This window comes from Rhinoraja longicauda, chromosome 6, assembly GCF_053455715.1.
Source record: "Rhinoraja longicauda isolate Sanriku21f chromosome 6, sRhiLon1.1, whole genome shotgun sequence".
Taxonomy (NCBI): domain Eukaryota; kingdom Metazoa; phylum Chordata; class Chondrichthyes; order Rajiformes; family Arhynchobatidae; genus Rhinoraja; species Rhinoraja longicauda.
In genome coordinates, this window is record NC_135958.1 from 70,100,959 (window position 1) to 70,128,219 (window position 27,261).

At 38.8% G+C, this 27,261-nt stretch overlaps 1 protein-coding gene across 1 annotated transcript; it reads right to left on the reverse strand.

Annotated features, from left to right (window-relative positions):
• Positions 1–3: 3 nt before the first annotated feature.
• Positions 4–27,261, reverse strand: LOC144594571 (cAMP-dependent protein kinase type I-alpha regulatory subunit). The gene is made up of 10 exons (XM_078401281.1): positions 26,814–27,261; positions 17,907–18,080; positions 17,164–17,255; positions 16,193–16,254; positions 14,305–14,351; positions 13,102–13,260; positions 7,183–7,243; positions 6,259–6,380; positions 5,011–5,092; positions 4–4,718 (listed from the first exon to the last, which is right to left on the reverse strand). Exons 1-10 carry the CDS (start codon positions 26,982–26,984, stop codon positions 4,546–4,548), a joined length of 1,143 nt encoding a protein of 380 aa, XP_078257407.1. The 5' UTR covers positions 26,985–27,261; the 3' UTR covers positions 4–4,545.

Sequence of the window (27,261 nt, forward strand, 5' to 3'; positions counted from 1 at the left end):
TGCTTGACCCGTCATTAGGACACTATAACAAAAGGATTATTTTTAGCACATACAGTAAATCTGGGAACAATACAAAAATGGTCCTTGGATAATCTACATTTTATCACACTATCTTCACTTTGCAATTTTGTTTTTGTAGGTGAGCTAGCTGAGAATGTCTTTAATTCCCATATAAGATAGCTAAGGCAAACTACATCAAACTGTGGTCGTTTGTACATACAGTTCTGATTGCACACAAAAGGTAAAGCTTCAACTGCATCAGATTATTCAATAAACTTATTATTAGCTGCTTTGTAATAAAATCATTTACGTAAATAAAAACTAAGGAAGTGCAACAAGCCAAAGCCAATTTGTTAAGTTGTCAGGGTTGTTCCAAAATATGAGAATGGTCTCAAAAATCAAAGTTTATTACTGGAATACTACATTAATATTTTTAAGTGATTTGGGGCTCCGATAAACTGTATTGTGGAATGTTTTTAGAACAATCTATCCAATTACCAAAAGTACTGGAGTTCATTTATCCAACACACTGATGTATCTGGAGGATACTTTCCAGCAGCAACCCTGGTTGATTTTGTCTATCCCAGAAATAAAACTCAAGCTTACTCTCACAATTTCCAATGCAGTTTACATGATGAAGCAGGAATTACCTCTAATTAGAAAAAAAGTATACTCCAGTTCAACAGTAAAACAGACATCAATTGCCACAAAAAAACAGAAGCCTACAAATGAAGATTAGATGCAATTTATTACCACAGTAAAAACTGGGCATGGTGCTCCATGACTGCCATTTCATGGTTACTCAAAAGCATTAAATGCCAAATCAAAAACAAGTTTAAAATTAACATCAACCCTTCAATGAAATGCAGAATTCCACCTTCAAGTAAAAGGCTTTATGCTTTCAAAACTTTTTTCATAGATTTATGTTAGCACTTTCTTCAATTTACACAGGGAAGTGCATTGGCATACAGGTTTTAAAAAAAACAAGAGTACCATCAATAAGTTTGTATTGTATGCTACATAAAAAGCAGCTAAAATAGTTCGTTTTTTTAAAAATCAGGCAGAGCAATATTTAGTACATGATAAATCTTCACAAAAATATTAGCAGACGATCTATAGACATCCTATGCTCAACCCGACCTCAAACAATTTTGTTTTGGCTTGCCGTACAATCCAAATAATTCTAGCCCAAGTCATTCTATATAGAATAATGGATATAATTTCTTCTAATTACAGCTATGTGGAATTAGTAGAGTGAGTGTGTGTGCGTGTGTGTATAATGGATGCATATTTAACACCAAGCTGTGAAATACTGAATTGTCATTAAGACTCAGCAAAGTTTCCACCTTTCTTAAAAGCCTCAAAATAAAATGCACTTCATGCCTTACTAAAAAGCTTTTGAGTACATTTCAGAATGCCAACGTTATTGGCTAGTTGGGATCAATTGTCCAATTTTTGGTTTCTGCCTTTTACTACAGTGTGTCTGGGTTTACATTTGCATAATACTGGCTGAGCTCTGGTGTATGTTAATAATGGAACAGCAGCGCCAGCTACTGAGAGCTATGGAAAAGTGCAACTATGATTAAATGCAAACTGCACCAACTTAATTATAAGCTGTTGATCTTCATGTAAATAGCTGTCACATTGCATCATTCTAGTCTAATGCAGGACAGTTAGTAAATCGCTATACTTGTCCAATGCTATGAGAGAACCAAGAAACAATGTACATTTTACATTGGGTCAAGACTGCAGCAGATTTGGTGATGTGCTGGTCAAGTACTAGTGCATGAAGTATCAGCACCAGTACTGGTGACGGTGCTGGCTTGTTTCTGAAAGGAATGTTTACTTTTTTGCCCTTGGAATGAAATTACAAATGGTTCTTAGACAAAGTTTTATTCTGCAACCATTTCTCTAGCTCTGTCAGGCACAGATCGAAAGCTCATAACATATGGCGAGGGAATAAATCCACAGATTATCTAATCATACTAAATGGAACTCCCTTCCATCCATGGGGTTATTTTGTTAAAATTCATACAGCAAAAAGGGATTTGGTAAAAATCACACCGTGTCAAAACATGATCCACTCTTACAAAGGAATACTTTATAATTCCAATGACTTTCACCGATTAACAACTGAAATTGATATTTCCAATGTTGTCAGCAAACAGGAACAGACATTCAGACTGTTCATCCCACATAAACAAAGGGCACAACTCTAAAATTGATATTTTCACCTTGTCATCAATTTTAAAATCGAGTAAAAAGTCTGGAAGTTATCATATTTTTCATCCGACTCTTAAACCCTTCCTACAGCTTTCAACGTTCTAGATCTATACTCAATTCAGAAAGTAGAATCTTCCATAGCTAATGCCAATATAACTTCACAACTGACCACAACACAGGTTTTTTGGCAAGAAAAGCCATTTTAATATTTGTTGCTGTAGATGAAATTAGTGTCTCCATGCAGTGCTCTATCCAAATTGGCAACTCATTCAAAACCAAACTCAATCAACGCATTCACAACTAGTAATTTTCTGGCTACAATTCAAATGCGTCATCCTTAATTAACCAAGGGGGACTAATAGAAGGGGTCCACTAATTACTAGTTCACAAAATAATACTTTGATATCGGTTCACCACTTATTTTAAGTATCCATAAGGAAATGCCTCTGATTGTGATTTAGATCTTATCACAAGTTTGATCAATAGAGAAACATGCTGACCCTTGAGCTAAACCCCACAAACTAGAGCATCACAGGGACTGCTACTCTGCCATTTTGGCTAGCTCGGCTTTGCCAAAGTGTTTTATAACTGGAAGACTATAACTGTTTCCAATAAGACATTGAGCTATATCTTCATGTGGTGCATCCTGGAAGCCACGGCGACTACAGCTGTAGGCTAACAGAATCTTACAAGTGGTTGTTTAGAGCCATGCAAATCTACCATTAAGAAAATTTAAATGGTGAAGGGCAACCTCTTAGTTGCAGTCTCTGTTCTCAGATGAGAAATTAACTGGGGGAAGCAATGCTCCCACTAGGAGTTCCACAAAGGCTACCTTCCTTTTAAATGTCAGTCTTGTGGTCAAAACCTCTCAAGCATGTACCCTGGAGCACAAACATCCCAGGATAACTATTTTTACCTGCAATATCTTTTGCTTCGAGGGTGCTGTGCATCCTTCACCGACTGGTGATGATGCCAGGGCCAGTGCGGGTGTGAAGAATTTGAATGATTATGGAGAATTTGTTTGTTTGGATAACCCTGGATGAACAATGCATTTTATTAATACCGGTTTTAGCCTTTTTAACTTCCTGCATAGCCAACCCCCAGGTAGTCTGACGGTTTGAAGAGTGAGTTTACTGTTGTCTCAGGCAAGTGGTTCAGTTAATTTTAATTCTGCTTTTGATAATGATAGTATTTTAAACTCAGATTTTAGTGTCGATCTTAGCAGGCTTTAATGGTAATTTTAATGATGATATTTTGAGGTTACTATCAGCAGTACTGAGGTTGTTGAGCCTATCAGGGCTTTAGGTGTTTCTGGTTGCCATCAAGTGGATATAAGGATTGGAACTAACGATTACTTGATGAGACAGGTTAATAATATGATGCTGAAATATTTTTATTGTAACTCAACATGCATAAATCATAACTGAGTATATTAACTAATCTTTTTTCTGCAAGTATCTGGCTGTCTCATCCCTTACACAAATATGTCCATTATTTGGTGGACTACTAAATGAGATCAAAATGGACTTAATTTCTTTTTTTAATGGTCCAATGTGTGAATGAGAAACTATATATCTGGAAGAATTGTAGGAACTAATAGAAGAGGGACTAAGGAGAGTCTAAAAGCATATAAAACAAATAATGAGTTTAAATAATTTTTCAAATTATTTTCAAAAAAATTAAAAGGGTAACATTAATCACAGAACTCATTTGTTACCTACAAAAAGTCCGAGATCTGAAACTATTCCTTTTCCTCCCTCAAATTTGTACCAGGTGCAAACAATAAATGCTGCTTTCAAAACACGTTTTATCAGTCGTAGCCATGTTAGACATGTTTGTAGTAATTTGCACACCAAGGGTTTAAAAAATCGTCAATTTTACAGCTGCTCACCCAAGCCTAAACTCAAGATGTTCAACTCGCACACATTCACGTGATTCAAGACATGAATGCATTGCAACATCTTGAAAACAGAGCAAGCTAAAGGGTTCAAAAATCCTCTTCTCACAACCAAAGCTTATTACCTGGGTATTAATCACACTGTTTAGTTAAAACAGCAGTGTTTTAATTTTAATAAACAAAAAACATTCGGAGTTCTACACCGAGCAAAAGAAAAGTACAATGAAGCTGGATTGACTGTTGAAAGCTGGTGCAATGTGAAAAAGATAAAGCAAATGTGGCATTGAATGCTACAAAGGGAATGCTTTCTCTGATGGACAGGAAGCTGTGGGACTGGTGGTGGTGGTCTGTCACAGGAAGCGGCACTTCAGACAGACATGAGGCAGTTTGCTCTGGCGGATGCTGCAGCAGAGAAAAGAAGGATTTCAGACAGACAATGATACAAAGCTGTTGTACTGCTGGATGTTTCGTTTAAGTATATCTGAACAAGGACCCAGAACACGTTCAAATCGAGGTCTGTCCAGTTTCACACACTTCAATGGACCGCGTGCCACCACTGTGGCAGCACGAGGACGGTTCATCAGAAGAGCAATTTCACCTGAGAGAGAAAAAGGAAAAATAAGTCATCCGTACTTATGGGAAATTATAAAAAAAGAATCAAGCTACCAAACTCATGATGTTTCAATACATCATCACATATTGCAAGCTTTTGAGATTTGATTCCTGCTGTTTGTCCCTGGTTAATTTAAGCTACATGCTATTCTGGAGCTGAAGATTACCATTGTGGTAGTCAATGTTTCCATTGAATTCAGATTTGTAGTCAAAATTCCAAGTACCTCAAAAGGGATTTTAATATTAAACCACAAAACGATAAGTAATGACAAACTCACCAAAATAATCTGATGGCCCCAATCTTCCAACTTCTACAAACTCTTCATTTTCTGACCTGCGTTGCAACACAGCTGCTGTACCCTATAAGATATATGAAGCACACTTAAAATAAGATACTGTAAATCCATATAAATATTCTCAACTTTGATACCGTAGACTGACTTGAAACATTGTTCTTAATAAATCCAACACAACACTGCCTGGTAATGGGGTTACCAATAACCAAAGTGAAATTTATATTGAAAGAAATTACTGACAGCTTAATCACTAAAATTGGATATTTTAGATTAATATTTCAGTTAGAACAGCTTGAACTAATACTTTGCATATCAACAGAAAAACTTCAAACTCGCTGAGACCAGAAGTGTGCCTGCGTTACAAATTGGATGCTAAAAATATGACACAAGCATTTAGATCTTACAACTATCAAGTTTAAAGAAATTTTTTAATGCAAGCCCAACTCGTGAACCTGATCATCAGGTCATATATTAAGAAACTGACCTAAATTAAGCACCAAGAATATTTCAAATCATGATGCAAGATAAATAATTGGTGAGAAGTTTTACAAAATTAATCTCCTGACTGCCAGGAAAAAAATGGTGATGCCAGAAGATGGAAGACAGTTCCTCGCTGAAGTCAAAATATCAATGGAAACCCTCAATTATAAACATCCTGAATTTAAATGTGCTGTGACTTGCAATAGGTGCCAAAGATGTATATAGAGAATCAACCCTAAAGAGATGCAATGCATATTTTGCCGATTGTTAAATTGGGAATTCTTTGATTTGTACACAAGTTGCAGTTTGAGATATTGGAATTTTAATTATTTCAACACTAAATTTACTTAAAGAATTCAAACAATCTTTGGCAGAAGGCATGTTGGGAATCAACAAAAAATCCTTGTAAAAAAGATAATTGGGTAGACCTTAAAAAACAATACTTCAGCCGAGAAACCTCTTTTGCAGTAGAGCAGATTAAAAATAAAGCTATCCAAGGTAAAACACAAGGAAAGTTTTCTAACTAAATCTTAAGGGACATACTATGTCCGGCTTTTAATCAATTACTTGGCCACCAATTTAAACTGTATAAATCAAACATTTCGGGAAGACCCAATAATCAGCAAAACAGTCTTAACCAACTGTACCCTGTGGCTGCTAATCGGAAATTTCCACACATCAATAAATAGAGTTTGCTAAATATTTATTCTGCGTTCAAATGTTACGTTATCTTACATTGATTATTCCTACCTCTAAAATAATGAAAAATTCATCGCCAGGTTCTCCTTGCACCACAATCTTCTGTCCGTCTTCAAACTGCACCGGTTCCAATGCATCGGCCACGGTCAACCGCTCCCATTTATCCAGCGATTCTGTTGGGGAGGGTGATGTGATGGAGAAAGTCGCATTTACATTTTTTAAAGAATTATATAAATAATCACAAAATTTGCATAATGTAACTGGCAAAATATATCAGTAATTGTAACTTTACTTTCATTATGGCATTCTCCACAGTTAGAACACTGCCAATCACCCGTAACAAAATTTGCTGTTTGTTTCTTGTTCCAGTGCTAGGCAACAGAATTTGCCTTTTCAGTTGTAAAAGAAAATCAAAGAATAACTGCATGCCAGATAACCAAAATAAACAAAGAAAATGCTGTAAACACTTTGCCCACAAAAAAAAACACAACAGCAAAAGAGAAACAGGGTTAAAGCTTCAGGTACAAAACCTTTTGTTTCAAGCATTTTGCTTAATTTCCCAATTTCAGGGATTTGATGGTCCTCAACAGGGAAAAAAAGACACAATTTCATGATCATAGTGGGCAGGGCAAATGTTGTAAAATGAAATCTTAAACAGCAAACTTCTTGTCTGCTCAAGTAGATGCAAAATATTCTATGGTATTTATAATTCCAAAAAGCAAACTTCATTGTTTGCAAACCATTCAAATGGACCATCACAAACTTCAGTGTGCAAATATGTACAATTGATCAGAGGTTACATACAAATTGGTTGCTAATTTTTTCTAAAAGGTAGAAGAGGCCACACTTCAGAAGACGTATTGGTATGAAACACTTAGGGACTTCAACAATTTTTAAAGTTCCAAAACCAAAAGTTCCACGTGTTAAAATTCTCAATCAACTGAATAAGAGGAAATTAAAGAGTTTTCTTCCTACCTAAAATGGAGACCTTACTCAGGAACTCTTCGTACATCTTTCTTTTTCTCAGTGTACTTCCCTACAAAACGAAATATTAATTATGAAATTACAAGAACAGATCCATTTTTACTTTTCAAAGCATTTTGAACAAAACTTTAATTTTAAATGTTTTACTGACTGAATAACTAATAAATTTAAGGTTTAAAGAATCTTTAAGCCAAATACCCAATGTCCCTTTATAGCCACTAAGCAATCCTCTATGGTATTGTCAGTGTCATTTTCAGGTGAATCAAAATCATTTAATCGTATATTTTTGAATAAAATTACAAATGTTCAACAATTTGAAAATATGGATAACTATTGACTGAATGCCAGTGTACAAAAGTAAACATTGATGGGCGTATACAATTACAAGATTACATTTTCACAGGATGGATTCATTACTAACATGGGATATATATTTAGTAAACAGCAGTATCCCTCACATTACAACAATTCAGTGCTAATTGAACAGTGTAAGCAACAGTTTAATAAAGTAGATTTCTCACAATTGATACACAAGGGGCAGAAAAATATATGTTCGTGGAAGAAAGGCCAAGCAATAGAAACAATCAATTGGGACCTAAAAATGATGGATAACACGATAGTTAAGGGTTTATATGAATTGAGAGAACTTTATTCCTCAAATTGGAAAGTTTCTGATTGTGCAGCTTCATACTTAATATTGTAAAAATTGCAAGATTTAAAAGATATTCACATTATTTGCTTCGTTGTTCATAGTTTAATGTCAACTCTGACACATTAGGGGATAGCACCCTCTTGAATCATCCTATGAAGTTACATTCACAATGTTGTTAACCTGTAGTCCCAGGATTTAGCTCAGCAACAATGAAAGAATACAGTGCCCTCCATAATATTTTGGTCAAAGACCAATCATTTATTTATTTAATAAATCTCCATCTCATCTGCTCCTTCATTTGAACACCTGGCTTTCAAACTCTCTGGCCACACAAAATTAGTCATGGCAGTTGTCTACTGCCCTCCCAAACCACACCCATCATTCCTTTCTGACTTCTCTGACTTTCTGACCCAGTTCTGTTATCTCTCCCCCTCAATCCTCCTCCTCGGTGATTTCAACATCCATATGGACTCCACTGACTCCACAATAACCGCTGACTTCACTGAAATACTCAACTGCTTTAACCTCACTCAACACGTCAATTTTCCCACCCATAACCGTGGGCACATTCTGGACCTTGTCTGCTCCACTGGACTAAATCTACATCACCTCTCTGGCTCCGACCCCACCCTCTCTAATCACTTGGCCATCACCATGTCTGTCAACATTCCCACCCCAGCTCCAAAGCAAAAACGCAAAATCAACTTCCGTAAGCTGAACTCTGTTTCACCTACCTCGCTCTCATCCTCCCTCTCTGAAATAATGTCCACCTCTCCCTTCGTTGACCTCCACAGCCCCTCTGACCTCACTGACTACTACAACTGCACTCTCTCCTCCTGCCTCGACCAGCTTGCACCTATAAAAACCAAAACAGTTTCCTTCACCCACTCTGCTCCCTGGTTTACCCCTGAACTCCGCGTGATGAAAACTCATGCCCGCCAACTTGAAAGACTCCGCAACAAAACAGGTCTCACAATTCACTCCCAAGCCTACAAAGACCACATGCAGCACTACAAAGATGCCCTCTCCCACGCCCACTCCACCTACTACTCTCAAATAATTCACTTTGGCTCCGGAAACCCAAAAACACTCTTCTCTACAATAAACAAACTCCTCAGCCCCCTGGACACCATCTCCCAATCATTCAGTTGACAAATGCACCACTTTCCTTTCATTCTTCCAAAGCAAAATAGACAACATCTACAGCACCTTAACCACCAACGCACCTGCTCCCCCTCAAACCACCTGCCCCCCCTTATCCTGTCAGCCCCTGCCTCAGTTCTCCCCAATCTCCACCACCGACCTCTCTGACCTCTTCACAGGAATACAAACTGCCACCTGCTCTCTGGACCCCATCCCCTCCAGCTTTGTCAAGGCCTGCCTTCCTGCTCTCTCTCCACTTATCACTGCAACAATAAACTCCTCCCTGTCCACTGGCATCGTCCCGCCATCCCTCAAAATCGCTGCTGTCACCCCCATTCTGAAAAAACCTGGTCTAAACCCTGACACCCCAAACAACTTCAGACCAATCTCCAACCTACCCTTTCTGTCCAAAGTTTTGGAACGTGCTGTAGCTTCCCAACTCAAATACCACCTCTCTACCAATAACCTGTATGAAACTTTTCAATCCGGATTCCGCTCAAACCACTGTACTGAAACTGCGCTCCTCAAAATCACAAACGACATTCTCCTCTCCTCCGACGCTGGCAACCTCAACATCCTCATCCTACTTGACCTCAGCGCCGCCTTTGACACCATAAATCACTCCATTCTCCTCACCCGACTTGAAACCTCCCTTAACATCACCGGCACAGCCCTATCCTGGTTCAAATCTTACCTCTCTGACAGACACCAGTTCATCTCCATTAACAACTGTAAATCCCCCACCGCTCCCCTCCCCCAAGGTGTCCCTCAAGGCTCAGTCCTTGGCCCCCTCCTCTTCATCCTCTACCTGTTCCCCCTTGGTCAATTAATCCGCCGTCATGGTCTCAACTTCCACTGCTTCGCCGATGATATCCAGCTCCTCATCTCCACCAAGTCAATCTCCCCACCACACACTCTACACTGACAAACTGCATCACTGAAATAAAATCTTGGCTTCAATCAAATTTCCTCAAACTCAATTGCAACAAATCTGAAATCATCATCATTGGTCCAAAATCGCTCACCAAATCCACCCAAAACTTCATCCTCAACATTGATGGTCTCCCAGTATCCACCTCACCTCACATCCGGAATCTTGGAATCATCTTTGATCAAGCCCTCTCCTTCGACAAACACATCACAAAGACAGCCTTCTTCCACCTCAAAAACATTGCCCGTCTCCGTCCATCCCTCTCCTCCACAGCTGCAGAAACCCTCATCCACGCCTTCATCACCTCCCGTCTGGACTACTGCAACAGCCTCCTCTATGGCGCACCCTCAAAAATCATCAGTAAACTTCAATACATTCAAAACTCCGCTGCCCGTCTACTCACCCACACCCCGATCCGTGACCATATCACCCCCGTCCTTTATAAACTACACTGGCTCCCCATCCCCCAGAGAATCCAGTACAAAATCCTCCTCATAACCTACAAAGCCCTCCATAACCTGGCCCCATCCTACCTGACCGACCTCCTCCACAGGCACACTCCCACCTGCACCCTCCGCTCTGCTGCTGCCAATCTCCTATCCCCCTCACATCCGGACCAAACTCAGATCCTGGGGGGACAGGGCTTTCTCCATCGCTGCTCCCACCCTATGGAACTCACTACCCCAAAACGTTAGAGACTCCTCCACACTCACCACATTCAAAACATTGCTGAAGTCTCACCTGTTCAGTACTGCCTTCAACCACTGAAGGTCACCTCACCTTGTGTCTCCTTTCTCTGTTCGTTTATTTATTTACTTATTTATCTATTTATTAATTTCCCTATGTTCTCTAAATCTCTGTAAAGCGTCTTTGAGTATATGAAAAGCGCTATATAAATAAAATACATTATTATTATTATTTGCCTCTGTACTCCACAATTTGAGATTTGTAATAGAAAAAAAAATAATCACGTGGTTAAAGTGCACATTGTCAGATTTTAATAAAGGCCATTTTTATACATTTTGGTTTCACCATGTAGAAATTACAGCAGTGTTTATACATAGTCCCCCCCCATTTCAGGGCACCATAATGTTTGGGACACAGCAATGCCATGTAAATGAAAGTAGTCATGTTTAGTATTTGGTTGCATCTCCTTTGCATGCAACGACTGCTTGAAGTCTGCGATTCATGGACATCACCAGTTGCTGGGTGTCTTCTCTGGTGATGCTCTGCCAAGCTTGTATTGCAACCATCTTTAGCTTATGCTTGTTTTGGGGGCTAGTCCCCATCAGTTTTCTCTTCAGCATATAAAAGTCGTGCTCAATTGGGTTCAGATCAGGTGGTTGAATTGGCCACTCAAGAATTGGCCATTTTTTAGCTTTGAAAAGCTCCTTTGTTGCTTTAGCAGTATGTTTGGTATCATTGGCTTGCTGTGGAATGAACTGCTGGCCAATGAGTTTTGAGGTATTTGTTTGAACTTGAGCAGATAGGATGTGTCTATACACTTCAGAATTCATTATGCTACTACCATCAGCCGTTGTATCAATGAAGATAAGTGAGCCAGTACCTTCAGTAGCCATACATGCCCAGGCCATAACAACCCCATCACCGCGTTTCACAGATGAAGTGGTATGCTTTGGATCTTGAGCAGTTCCTCCTCAACATACTTTGCTCTTGCCATCACTCTGATATGTCAATCCTCATCTCACCTGTGCACAAGACCTTTTTTCCAGAACTGTGGTTGCTCTTTTAAGTGCTTCTTGGCAAACTGTAACCTGGCCATCCTATTTTTGCAGCTAACCAGTGGTTTGCATCTTGCAGTGTATCTGTATTTCTGTTCATGAAGTCTTCTGCAGACAGTGGTCATTGACAAATCCTCACCTGACTCCTGAAGAGTGTTTCTGATCTGTCGAACAGGTGTTTGGGGATTTTTCAATATTATAAAGAAAATTCTTCTGTTATCAGCTGTGGAGGTTCCTTGGCTTGCCAATCCCTTTGCAAATAGTAAGTTCACCAGTGCTCTCTTTCTTCTTAATGATGTTCCAAACAGTTGATTTTGGTACGCCTAAGGTTTGGCTGATGTCTCTAATAGTTTTATTCTTGTTTCTCAGTCTCATAATGGCCTCTTTGACTTTCATTGGTCCTCATGTTGATAAACAGTAATAAAACTTCCCAAAGGTGATGGAAAGACTGGAGGAATGACTGGGTGCTGAGAGCTCTCTTATACCTGCATTAAGGAGGCAATTAAACAGCTGAGCAATTGCAAACACCTGTGAAGCCATGTGTCCAAAACGTTATGGTGCCCTGAAATGGGGGCGACTATGTATAAACACAGCTGTAATTTCTACACGGTGAAACCAAAATATATAAAAATACCCTTTAATAAAATCTGACAATGTGCACTTTAACCACATGATTTTTTCTATTACAAATTTCAAATTGTGGAGTACAGAGGCAAATAAATAAATGATGAGTCTTTGTCCCAAACATTATGGAGGGCACTGTATTTGCAATTCCTAGTCAAGAGGATATGCAATTTGTAGAACCTATAGGTGGTGTTATTTTCATACACGTGTTGCCTTGAATACATGGGTACACTGAGGGTTTGGGGAGTTTCTTTTAAATTGCCCAATGTACTGTGCAGCTCTTATAAACTCTGACACTGATGGAGATGGAAGTGGATGTGTTCAAGCTCATAATTAAGCAGCATGCCAATCAAGCAGATAGCTTTGCCTTGGATGGTGTCCAGCTTCTCCAGAAGCAAGAGATGCCCTTGCAGCCAATTTATTCCATGGCAGCCACCAACATTCATGACTAGATATGCAAGACTACAGGTCTACTATCTGATCTGTTGGTTGTGGGATCACTTAGCCATTTGTGGCGTTTTGAGGAGCAAAGTCACCTGCATTTAAACCCAAAAGGAAATACAGGATCAGAAACACAGCATAATTGCATGATTATCTGGATTGCCATGGCCAAGAATGAAACTCGACAACACGATGCTGAAATGAATGCATTGCAAACTTCTAAGATTCAATTTTGAATGTTTATCTTTCATCATCATATAACTGTCAAATTCAAGTGACACGAATACATGGACTAGAATAATCTAAACAAAATTGATTTCTAAAACTTAATTTACCGAAAGCTCAGTAGTATCCACTTATTAAATAATTAACCTTACCATTAAGATTCTTCTATAGCTGTCTCGATCAATACCCCATAATTTCACATTGGTCTTTGCACGAACAGTTGCAGCTCTTGGGGTTCCATAAATCAATGCAAGTTCTCCAAAACTGCCACCCTCTCCAATGCTAGTCACCCATTCATTGTTAACATAAACCTAAGAGTAAAATAAGCAGAATCAAAACAAGTTAATGACAGATGCAAGCAGCGAGCAGTAGGCGAGACAGCATCTGAGAGGAACAAAGCCGATTCAACATTTCAGGTCAAGGTTCCTTCAACACAACTAGAAAAGTAATTTGGAGTTCAATTGCATGGCCACTTGACAAATCAGTTACTTTTATTGGGCTGTAATACAAAGTAAATGCAGATGCTGATTTATAACAAAGATAGACACAATAGTAACTCAGCGGGGCAGGCAGCATCTCTGGAGAAAATGGATAGGTGAAGTTTTGGGTTGGGATTCTTGGCCAACATTTTAAAAGTGCTATGGCAACACCAAAACTGTCAGTGCATTTCCATCAAAAGGTGAACTTCAAAAAAAGTTTGATTTTTGATACTACTTTTCTCAGAAATGTTACACAAGATCCCCATTCCCATAAAGAGGGATAGCTGGCATCAAAACAACAATTACCAATGGTGTTTTAGCAAAACAACAGCAATGATATATGCAGTTTTTTAAAAATCCCTATTTTTAACCTTGCAATTTATTTTCAAATATGATCTACTGACAAGGTGCAATACAAAAATATTCCAAAAAAATATTTGCACTAGCTTCTCCTGTAACTTGGGAATGACAGCGTTTACGTTTAATACATCTCTTGTATTTCTTAGTCAGAAACATACCCAATTGACCATGAGGAGCTTTGAGGAAAGAGGATATTTTGTCAACCTTTAATATTTCATTGAGTTTTTGATGGGTGTATTCACTCCAAATATTATAGTGGAGTGATACACCACATTAATCTAGTTGTACTTCATGAATATAAGCAAGTGGCATTTAGATCGCTACATTTAAATCCGAGTCAAATTGGAATATACAATTCAGTAACAATTAGCATTAATTTGCCTGGCATATAGATGAAATAACCGTCTCTAAAACAGATTATGCAGTTTCATTAATGGACAAATTACAATATAATTCAGACATTTCAAAACAAATGCAAAAGTAGTAAATCACAATCCATTGTGACTGCAAACTTACATCCATCTCTCCTTGATCAATAACATAAAAATTATCCCCTTCATCACCTAGAAGACAAATATACATCAAAACCATTACAGAGTAGAATAAAGCAATTTTTTTTCATTCATACACCCAAGAAAATATATTAACATTTTACCATTAATTAAGCTTGCTTCACAGCCATTTCCCTCATTCCCTTGCCTCAGCCATAAACATCCAACTCTTCAAGCTTTAATCTGGCCTCACCACTTTTACACAAGAAACACACTTCATCCTACCAACCAACTAACACTCATACAAGAACACTTGGCCATAACCACCTGAAGAACCGGTAGGAAAGAACTGCAGATGCTGGTTTAAATCGAAGGTAGACAAAATGCTGGAGTAACTCAGCGGGACAGGCAGCATCTCTGGAGAGAAGGAATGGGTGACGTTTCAGGTCGAGACCCCTCTTCAGACTCGACCCGAAACATCACCCATTCCTTCTCTCCAGAGATGCTGTCTGTCCTGCTGAGTTACTCCAGCATTTTGTGTCTACCTTCGATTTAAATCAGCATGGCATTTCCACCTCCAGGTTCCTGCCGAATATTTACTATTGGGTTGCTATTGACCAGAAACTCAAGTGGATTGACCATGTAAAAGCTGTGGCTACAAGAGATGACCAGCAACTGAGTATCCCACAAGTCAAGATGATCAACAGTGTCCTGGACAAAGAACCCCACTAGATTGGCATCTCGTTCATCAGCTGTGTATCATACCAGCAATCCATGCAATCTGTAAAGTACAATGCACTTACTTGCCAAGACTCTACCACTTAAGCACCCACAAACATATGACCATGACTACAAAGAACTATGACACCAGCCAACACCTGCCAGTTCACCTTCAAGTGGCAGACTACCTTAATTTTGAATTATAAACACTATTCTTTCAATGTCACCAAGTCTAAACCCAGTAGTGCTTGAAGCTGCCCCCCCCCCCCATCACCACCTCCAAATTCCTCAATGGTCATGTTTATCTCTCAGAAGTTTTCTACTCCAACTCATTTTCTCTCATAATAATTGAGCCTCTTCTTCCACCTAACCACACAAGCAGCTTTCTATCTCAGAGGACTAAATGGCTAGCTGCTCTATCTTCACTTAAACAAAAGATGTCCAGCTATTCCTGACCCATACATCTTCCCTTTCACCTAATTAAACCATTTGAATTTGTTTCTATTATCACTATCTCCCCATCCAATTCTGCTCATTTACAAATTCAAATGGTTTAGACTATTTGGACATACCATCACTGGAAATCAAGAATAAATCCACTGTAATAGATTACATTCAAAAACCACTTCTACGGCACTTTGTGCTTAATATCCTAACAAAACAAATATTAAAATTTTTAATCCCACATTGTAAAAGAATAACGTACAAACTACACATAGGCAACAGGTCAAGACTGGTCCTGGAGCTGCCTCTTTAACCATTTCATTTATGGCTATCAAGCATATCATATATTATTTTCCATCAAATAGATTATATTTTCCTGATCATACATTATTGTAATTCTTATTGTCTCAGTATATTTGGATATTAACTTCAATATCACATAAAAGGCAGCCAATAATGGCACCAAGTTATGGACAGAACTAAAACCAATACTGAGCTACATTGTACCTCACACCATATAACTTGGTATTTATAGAAAAAAGGAAAACAAAGAGACAAAAATCCAACCTGCAAATCTACAAGAATTGGTGGCTTGGACAGCAAGCTCAAAAAAAAAAATCAGATGTCTTCATTTAATTCCACCTAACTTCAGTTTAGAACTATGAGAAGTAAAAGCAGAAGCCCAAAGGAAGAATCATTTTGCTAGTAACTTGCATGAAATTCAAACACTGTTTTCTTCCAGCAGTTACCTTGTTGTATGACTGTTTCACCAGCGATGTACGTGACTGGGAACATTGCATCAAAAATATCACTGCAAAATAAATAAATGTTAAAACTTGCACTTAGGAAAGATAGAGGTAGACAGTATTTCAAATTTCTAAGAATTACAGATTAACTTCAAACAACAAAAAGAAAATGATGATCATGCATTCACCCTTGACATTCATTCCAATCAGGAACAGTATAGTATATTAGCTTAGTGCACCAGAGAAATCATGGATCAGCATTTTGCCAATTTCAGAGCACCACTTTAAATCCAAAGATTAATTTATGGGTGAGAGAGAGAAGAGAAAACACAAGTGTCCAGAAATGTTAATAAATAAATAACAAACCTTACATAGATAAACTAATCCATTTAAGAAGTTATTTAGTATTGGGGAATCGTCAAATCAAATTATTTCCCAAATAGTCCATTATTAGATATCAACTGAACCCAAAAGGTAACGTTTAGACTCTGGACACCAAAAGATCCAATACATTTTTTTTCCTCTAGTCAAACCAAAAATCAATTCTCCACAACCATTCGAGAGCTTATATTTGTTAAGAAACCAAGGATATCTCAACCTAATTTATAAGCAAAAAAATACTTCAGAAGTACTGTGTAGGCAATATCTATGCAGTTAATTCAATGAACTATAACGTACACGAACAGCCACTAATCTATTGTGAAACGCTGATTAGATATTTATTAGAATATCAGAACTTCATCTTTTTTTTAATACTTCATTGCAGAATTTTGAACATCTAACAGGCTGCAGTTTTACATCTTAAGCATTAAAATACTCTGCACTATACTCAGTCCTAACTGCATGTCAAGGTCTTTAAGTTAAACTCAAATGCAGAAATTTGATTAAAAAAACAAATGCTGCCAAATCATTAAACCTTAGACAAACTAAATAGGCTAAATATTTTATATTCATTTATATTAGAAATTCCTCACCTTCTTTCATTGTCATCCAAATGTGAGAATAGCACATTCTTTTCAATGGCTTTAGCCAGGGCAGCCATAGTCTTGTAATCCTTAGTAATTACCTAAGTAGTTACAAAATAAATATGTACTGCTTTTAATAGGTGATAAAATACAAAACATTCTTGGATAATCTTCCTCTTTGGGTGCCGTAGGAAATTATGTCAGGTTGTAGATTCCAATAAAATTGATTTGCATCACCAAAAGCATGAAATCTTCAATAATCCACCAATCAAGTAGCATAAATTTATACTGTCTCTTTTCAGTTCATTCCATTGAAGTACAATTACAAGTGGCAAGAACTTTCATGAGCCTCCACCAAAGAGAAACCATAACTATCATTAACAATTACTTAAAAATTGTACTGAGCCATTTAATTTTGTCTTTAATTGACACCAGTAAATTGCAGCATAAAAGTCTATAATCGACCCAAATTTAGATTTTCAACCACTAAAGACTGAACAAACATGTGGATTTGGTTGTAATTAGATGCTTGAAGCATCTAATCTTGCACCTTGGTGTAGCTGAATCTGTCTAATACACACTGATAGTATGAGATGAGACTCAACCCTACAGCTTGCAATCAAATAAATTGTGGCTTTCATGTGGTGATTAACTAGCTTCCTATATGGAAACTATGTCCTTCGGAAGTCAATACCAGTGAATTATGTTAAATTAGTTAATTTTTCAATATGCTGGCCAAAAAATGGACCTACCTTTCTTACATATGATGCAGCATCTTCCTCTGTATAAACTTCAGCACTAATTGCTCCGCGCCGCCCTCGCTCCTTCATGACTGGATTCATGGGTGGAGGGGGAGAGATTTCATCCTCACGCGAGTCAGAACGAGAACCTGATTTCTGCTGATTGTGCATCTGTTTGGCCTCCTCCTTTTTTATATGAAGAAAAAAAAAGTCATGAATGAGATGGGCACCGAGACCCAAATGGCCTTCATCTGCAGATCCTGTATAAAATAAAAAATACAAAACAACCAATTTGCCATGCTGTTCATAACAAAGAACAATTGCAATCTCAATGCAAGAAAAAGCATTTGCAATAGATAAAACTGGATAAGAAAGAAGAATCACTTCACCATTCTTGGTTCTTTGGGGGAACAATCTAACAACCATTTCACACAAGAAAAAGTTGCTGATTTGACTGGACATACAATTCAAGGTTCCCTTCACCACTTTAGGTATACACTGTACAATAAGCCAGTTTCCAGTGGCAAACTGTAACCTGGCCATCCTATTTTTGCGGCTAACCAGTTGTTTGCATCTTACAGTGCAGCCTCTGTATTTCTGTTCATGAAGTCTTCTGCGGACAGTGGTCATTGACAAATCCGCAACTGACTCCTGAAGAGTGTTTCTGATCTGTCGAACAGGTGTTTGGGGATTTTTTATTATAGAGAGAATTCTTCTGTCATCAGCTGTGGAGGTCTTCCTTGGCCTGCCAGTCCCTTTGCGATTAGTAAGCTCACCAGTGCTCTCTTTCTTCTTAATGATGTTCCAAACAGTTGATTTTGGTAAGCCTAAGGTTTGGCTGATGTCTCTAACAGTTTTATTCTTGTTTCTCAGTCTCATAATGGCTTCTTTGACTTTCATCGGCACAACTTTAGTCCTCATGTTGATAAGCAGCAAGAAAAGTTTCCAAATGTGATGGAAAGACTGGAGGAAAGACTAGGTGCTGAGACCTCTCTTATACCTGCATTCAGGAGGCAATTAAACACACGTGAGCAATTACAAAGACATGCGAAGCCATGTGTCCCAAACATTATGGTGCCCTGAAATGGGGGGACTATGTATAAACGCAGCTGTAATTTCTACATGTTGAAACCAAAATGTATAAAAATGGCCTTTAATAAAATCTGACAATGTGCACTGTAACCACATGTGATTTTTTTTCCCCATTACAAATCTCAAATTGTGGAGTACAGAGGCAAATAAATAAATGATGGATCTTTGTCCCAAACATTATAAATTGACTGGTTCCTCTCCTTGGGGCCGAGAGTGCAGTCTTCAATCGAGTAGCTGGTTCCCAGTAGATAGCAAGGTCTAAGATAAGGGCAAGCCTCTGGATGCAAGTATGCGTTATGCTATCCTGATTTTCTGGCTGTTATTCAAATTGAATTGAACAGATATTAAAGCGATTTTAAATAAACTATTAATATATAAAAATTAAAAGAAAAACAATGGAGTAATCAAACAATTTAGAGAATTAACATGCACATTGTTCTTTCCACAACCATTTTTCCCAAACTGAAATCAATGATCCTGCTGGACGTGCTAACATCTGCAGGCACTTTCCGAGCTTAACCACTGTCAGTTAGTTGTCTGCCACAAGGGAGGCAAGATGTTGGAACTCATGACCACCCAGCCAATAAAATACTTCTACAATTTGGGAAAAATGCATTAGAAACAGTTCTCTATTTGAGATGTTCACGTGTACAAATAAACTCTTTTGATTCTTAAGTAAGAGTTAACAATTTCAACTTCAATTTCAGCCTGCCTTTATTGGTCAGGGTGCCAAGTTTCAAAGTCAGGAAGTCTTGCTGCAGCAGTATAAAACTTTGGTTAGGCTACATTTGGATCACTGTGTACAGTTGTGGATGTTACATTATAGAAAGGATGAGGAGGTTTTGCAGAGGGTGCAGACAAGATGTTTCTGTATTAGAGATATTAGCTATAAGAAATGGTTGGACAAACTTGGATTATTTTCTCTGGAAGTTGGAAGCCAAGAGGCACCCTGATAGAAGTATCTAAAATTATGGGCCGCTTAGAGGGTAGATAGTCACGAGTCTTTACAGCGAAGAGAATGTTTAAAGAAAAATTACTTGACAAACTATATATCTTTTACACAGAGAATGGCAGGTACCCAGAACACACTGCCAAGTAAAGTGGTGGAAGTAGATATGATAACATTTAAGAAGCATTTAGATGTGAAAAAAGGGAAGAGGGGCATAGACCATGTGTGGTTTAAATTAGCATCATGCTCAGCAGTGGCATTGTGGGCCAAAGGACACCTTCCCTTGCTCCACAAGCAATTCTCAAATGATGGGTTGAATTTTGCTGGAAGATACTAGCAGTTCCTCTGTGAATGGCCAATGTAAACGCAGAGGTATGTGGAGGTCTCAAAACTTGCTCCAGATTCCAGTCATCTGGACTTGAACTCGGAATGCTCATGGATCCTGCTCCAGGATCTGCAAGCTCATTCACTTCAAGGGGCATTTTATGACACAACAGAGATTTGTTTTTTTCGATTGCAGTGATTTAAAAAATAAAAATCATTTAAATTTATTTTGAAGACCTAATTGCAGGGAAAGGTGGTGACATAATAGCTAAATTATCAACCTAGTAAACGTTCAGAGACGTGGGTTTAAATATACAACAGTTGTAAAAGATAAATTCTTAATAATTTAAAATGAAAAAAAAACCAAATCATGTAAAAGCCCAGTTGCTTTGGAGAAGGAAAATCTGCTCCCCTTACACAAGTCTGGCTTCTAAACAACCTCTGATCAACACCAATGACTTTTAGCTGCCTTATGAAATAGGGCATTTGTTTCATTAACATTTTAATAAAATACAAGTAGAAAGCAAAATGGCTGTCACAGATCCTTGGTCCATGCTGGCAGGCAGTATCCCTAGTATACAGTCCTCGACATTGACAAATCAGTGCATTAAACTTGGAAGAAACACTGAAAAGATACAAAAGCACAGTGTGCCCTAAATAACAAACTTCAGAAACAGCTCAGTGATGACACTACCACTTCTGTCTTCGATAACGGACTGAAGAATATCACCACCAGACAGGGTCAATGGCAAATTGTAGACAACTAAAACAAGGGATAAACTTACATTATACCAGCATGTTAAATGCACTATCTAACCCCACCTCCTTCTGAGAGTCAGTCTTCATCTAAGAGCCAATTCATGTCCATGGAAACAGCTGCAATCACTATATACAGAATAGCCTATGGAACCAGACAACATCCTATTTTAGTACCAAAGAGGTCCAGAACTAGCTCTGCCTCCAGTAAAGTTTCAAATACAATTAGAACTGTGGTATCTACTTACTGTGGAAACTCTTTCGGAGAGCTGACATGAGGTGACATGAGTGACAGCTCTCCAAAAGAGTGTGACGTCAAGAGGCCCTCATAAAATTAAAATCAAGGAGCACACGAAAAAACACTCCAGTTTGCCTATCCTAGGCAAAAAAAACATGGTCATTACTATGACAGTTCCTCGGGGCAGAGCTATATACCCAGTCACCTTAACCTGCTTTCTAACATAATGTCCTGAACTGATCCAATCACTGTACACTGATCCACGTCTTCTCCAATAAATCAAACTCCTCACCCCTGGGTTGACCAAGCCCTCAGCCACTTCTCCTTTATTACCCACACTTCTGTGCTCGTCTCTCCCCTTCCCAATACACAGAACTAGAATCCCACTAGTCCTAGCCTTTCACCCCAATATCCTCCGCTTCCAGAACATCATTCTTTGTCATTTACACCAGCTACATCTTTTCCGCCCCACCCCTTTCTGCTTTGGGCAGGGTCCACTCTCCAACTCCCCCAAGTTGCTCATCCCTCCCCAATAATATTTGCCCCATAGCTGTAGAAGGTATAACACTGTCCCTACACCGTGTTCCTCAACCCCATCTAGGATCTAAACATCCCTTCTAAATAAGATTCACCATACCACCACCTGGATCTCTCTGTTGCCAGCCATTTAAATTCCTCTTGCCATTCCCACAACGATGTATCTGTCCTCTACCTCCTCCAATGCCACAGTGAGGCTCAACACAAACTAGAGGAACAGCAGGTAGAAGGGTCTCGACCCGAAAACTCACCCATTCCTTCTCTCCAGAGATGCTGCCTGTCCTGTTACTCCAGCATTTTGTGCCTACCTTCGATTTAAACCAGCATCTGCAGTTCTTTCCTACACTAGAGGTACAGCACCTTTATTCCATCTGGGCATGCACTGGTTCCACTCTTCCCCTTCCTTTCAAGGATTCCAGATATGCAGTCTTTGGTTCTCAATTTCTCTATCGCAGCCTCTCTCTATCTCCACTTTCCCCTCCCCATATGATTGAAGTGCCATTCAACCCTCCTCTCCAGTATTCGACCATCTCTTACCAGCTCTTGCTCCACCCCTCTATACGGGCTACTTGCTCCCTTACTAGTTCAAGTGAAGGCTATTGATCAAAAACATTAACTATCCATTTCCCTCAACAGATGCTGCCTAACCTACTGAGCTCATCCAACAGCTTTCCTATTTTTTCTCTCCATAAAACCCAAGCAAAACAGAACTTTTCATTGTACCTCAGTACATGTGACAATAATAAACCACTTCCATGCTAATTCATATGGATAGAAATAATGCACAAGGATTGTACAAAGCCAATCCAAAATTTTCTAAATATTTTAATAGTTTAATGTTGCAATGCAGGTTCATACTGCATAGATTCAAGTCAAAATCAGTTCTACTTCCCTCTGAATATTTAAAAAAAGTGAATAACCACAAGGAAATTCTGATCACCCTCACCAATAGCTAACAACACATGCTACATCATTAGCTCAGGTGTCTCTGGTCTTATATGCAGGATTGAACAGAAGTTTAAAACATCAAAGATATAAAGTCCAAAAATACATGGTATTTTATGTACAATCCTTTCCTGAGATCAAGACAGTCTTCCCAACATCACAGCATGACTCAATGAAGTAATGGTTACATTGGTTACAACACAATACTGTGTATACATTCTTCAGATGTCTTACCACTTTAACATACTGCACTTTATTAGTACTGCTGGCTGTACCTTTATAAAGATAGAGAATTTTGTGAAATAAACAATCTATAAAAGCATTTATTCCATGAGAATTTCTTTAAATTGTTCTCAATTTATCAATGTTAAATTGTTTAAAACTTGCATATAAATACTAAACCAGAGATATCCAATCCGTTGACAAACTTTCTGTGCACAGTTAAAGTTTTTAAATATTAATACAATGTTCCAGAATAAAAGCAAGTCTGCTAAACATATGATGGGAACCAGTTGTATTTCTGCAAACATCCATAAGCCTGCGAACAACTATCAATACAATCAACTCCTACCATCTATCAATTGTTATCTGATGCAATTCAGAGCAGCTCATCAGTTGATATATCATGCAACAGATGTGTGCCAAAAATGCAAGTTTCAGCGTTGTTACCGAAATCATTGAATTTGCGATATAAAAAAAAGACAAACTTTAAAAAACTAAGAAATACTAAATATTCAATGAAATCCTTAAAGTTGCAGCAAAATCTGTAAGCCACATTTTACTTCCAATTTCCTAAATCTAAGGTCACCATACAGGCGATTTTTTTAAAGCTTCAGTATTTCAATTACTTTATTCTCTTAAGTTTAGAATCTTGCAAAAACAATGCTCTTTAAATTCTGATGACAAGAAACATGATTTTCTGATCAAGTGCCACTTTTGATGTTGAAATATCTTCACTGCTTTGTCATATTTTTTAAATGTACCACATGTCTGACACCACTTCTTTGCAGAATTACTGACAATATGTTTTATATTAATCAGGTACATTTCAAGCCCATCGTGTTTTTTTAACTTAAACCACTGTAATTAGAAGTAGGAAAGAAGATTTTTCAATTTTCATAAGGTAACTTAGTTAACATTTCAGCGCAATGACTTTTCATCAGGGTACCACTGCTACCAAACCAACATTTTCCCTTTGTAATTCAAATTGCCAGAAATTAGTTTTGTACTTGCTTGTCAATTTAACTATACTTGTCAGTAATATATACATCTATATTTATTGCTATTGATGAGTGTTTTAAGAGAAACAAAACTAGTGATTGCAGTGTTCATTGAATGGCACAAGTTTGAAATATTATGCTTTGTAGTCTGATTTCTGAAACAGACATTTTTGTGAATACTCAATTTTCTGGTTTTATTCGAAGCCCAAAGAAATAATGCTATTTAGCAGATAGGCAATCATGTGGTAACATAATAGAAAATGGCATACAAAGATTGCTAAATTTCAATATCACAGTAGTCATTAGATACAATACTGGAATAATGAGTTACGTTTACACAGCAGTTACTGCAAAGTATCATCAAGGATTTTACAAGACCAGAAACAATCTGAGACAACTGATTAAAGGTTTGTTTAAAAAAAAGGAAGGAATGCAAGAGGTTTTGGCATGGGACTAGTTCAAGTGCTTACAACCTTAACAGATGATGGGATAATCGTTGATGGTGGGACATAAAGGAGACATGAGGTGCCAGAATCAGAGGAATGCAAATGTGAAAGTGTACAAGGACATAGGGTGATGGCCATGAAGGGATTTGAGGGAGAGAATTATTACTGCAACAGTGGTGAATGGAAAACCAGCATACACAGAAAAGCACATGGGCGATGGTGAACAGGTTTTGTTGTAAAAGCAGATTCAGATGAGCTAGTTTGAGGATAAAAAGATGGGAGACTAGTCAGAAGAACGTTGGAATAGTTTGGAGGTAGTTATGGGGCAGCACAGAAAAGCAAATAGTACAAAACCATTGTCTCACAGCTCCAGTAAGCCGAGTTAAATCTGAACCTCCAGCACTGTCTGAATGCTGGGTGGAGTTAACACATTCTCACACTGAGTGCAAGTTGGTTGGCTGCTAAAAATTGCCCCTAGAGTGTAGAAGAGTGTCAGAATCTGGGTAGAATAAAATGTGCAGGGTGGGATTAGCATAGAGCAGGGTGCTGGGGTGGGGAACACAAAATCAATGGGATAAAGGGCTCGATTTCTATGTTTTATCTTTCTATGGCTCCAAGACTGGATAGACTGGGCTTGTACTCGCTGGAATTCAGAAAACTGAGGGGGGATCTTATAGAAACATATAAAATTCTTAAGGGGTTGGAGAGGCTAGATGCGGGAAGATTGTTCCCGATGCTGGGGGAGTCCAGAACCAGGGGTCACAGCTTAAGGATAAGGGGGAAGTCTTTTAGGACCAAGATGAGAAAACATTTCTTCACACAGAGTGGTGCGTCTGTGGAATTCTCTGTCACAGAAGGTAGTTGAGGCCAGTTCATTGGCTATATTTAAGAGTTAGATGTGGCCCTTTTTGTTAAAGGGATCAGGGGGTATGGAGAGAAGGCTACTGAGCTGGATGATCAGCCATGATCATATTAAATGGCGGTGCAGGCTCAAAGGGCCGAATGGCCTACTCCTGCACCTATTTTGTATGTTTCTATGTTTTCTATGTTTAAAAGTGTCAACATCAGATGGGTTAAAGCAGGAATGGTGATGTGCAATGTCAAAAAACCTATGATTAATCATAAAATAGCCAGAGTCTGAACTTGAAGCCAATTTATATGCCATGCTTGCAAACTAGTTTAAATCACACCAGAGGCAAGAGAGGGCAGTATCAACCATACACAAGGTATTAAAGGGAAAAAAATATTTTCCTCCCAATATTTAACTGGAGGAATTGTTGACTGAAAAAGGATAGTTATAATGAACAAAGTACCAGAAAGAAAAGTGCACTACAAGAGGGCCACAGCATATCAGGCAACATCCGTGGAAGCAAATGAACAGACATAATTTAGATTGGGACCATTCTTGAAACTTGGGTGCCAACCTGAAACATTGTGCATTTCCTTCCATGGATAGACACAAAATGATGGGAGTAACTCAGCAGGTCAGGCAGCATGTAAGGCAGAGATAGATAGATTCTTGATTAGTACAGGTGTCAAGGGTTATGGGGAGAATGGAGTGAGGAGGGAGAGATAGACCAACCATGATTGAATGGCAGAGTAGACTTGATGGGCCGAATGGCCCAATTCTTCTCCGATCACATATGATCTTATGATCCCTGGAGAAAAGAAATATGGCCATGGATGCTGCCTGACAGAGTTCCTCAGCTTGGCAATTTGCCTATTGTTCAAGATTTCAGTTTATGTTATCTGAAAATGTAGAAGCAATGAAAGTTAAGACTATCAAATTAGAACATACTAGTTAAACCTGATCTTTAGGTCAACAAAGGGTAACATACATGTGAATTTAGAGGGAACTAATAACACTTAACTAGGTGATAGTTCTGAGATGTGTTGGTTGTGATTGGATAAGAGTCTGGGAAGAATGTATAGACTGTCAACATTAAATAATTTAAACAATTCACACGTCATTCCTCGACATTTCAAATGAAATGATCTGATCTTTTAATGGTTCCACCAGCAGGAAATGCAATACAATGTGGACAATAGATAATACTTTAATACCAACAAGCTGTTGTTTTTAATTGCCAAGTAACCTTCTTTGTTTCAAACTTATTTGTACGTGCCTTCCCGATGTTTTGACTAACATTGTTTTATTGTCCATGGTGTTCGTATTTGTTCCATTGGCTCAACAAAGTGTGCAAAAACGTAAACAAGTCTCGTCCCACCCCCTTTCCCCTTTAACGTCTGCAACATTTACATTGTATAACACGTTCTCCAACCAACCACCACGCGTTAGATACGCAAGACTGTAGGTTAAACCTACGTTTACCACAAAATAGGACCCCAAAAAAACAAGATCACGTTTACTCCCCGCGCGAAAAAGAAACTTAAACTACACTCCAAACTCACTTTCTCGAGTTTCTCGAAGTACTCCCTGAGGTAGGCGATGGGTTTCTCGGGCCTGGAGATACAGAGCTGCACAATGCAGTCCTTGAGGACCTGCTGTATGTTGTGTTTGTGAACATATTGCTCGCACTCTCGCAGGCTGCGCTCTTCTTCCCCGCTCCCCGCGGCCGCCATCTTAACCACCCAGCCGACGCTCGCCGCTCACAGCCGATTCGCCAGGCCCTGAGCGACCAGTCGCGGCCGCCTCCTCCTCGCCCCTCGGGAAACAAAAACACAGGCCCGACGGTAAAAGGACGACTTCTTCTTCCTCCTCCGTCCGGGGAGGTTGAGGGGAGAGAGTCGAGGACCGAGCGGGTATTGCAAGCGGCGGCTGGAGGGCCCAGTTTGTGCAGCGGCGCAGGGCGAGTGCTCCCCCGTCACCGTCACTGTCACCTCGCACCGGAAACCAGCC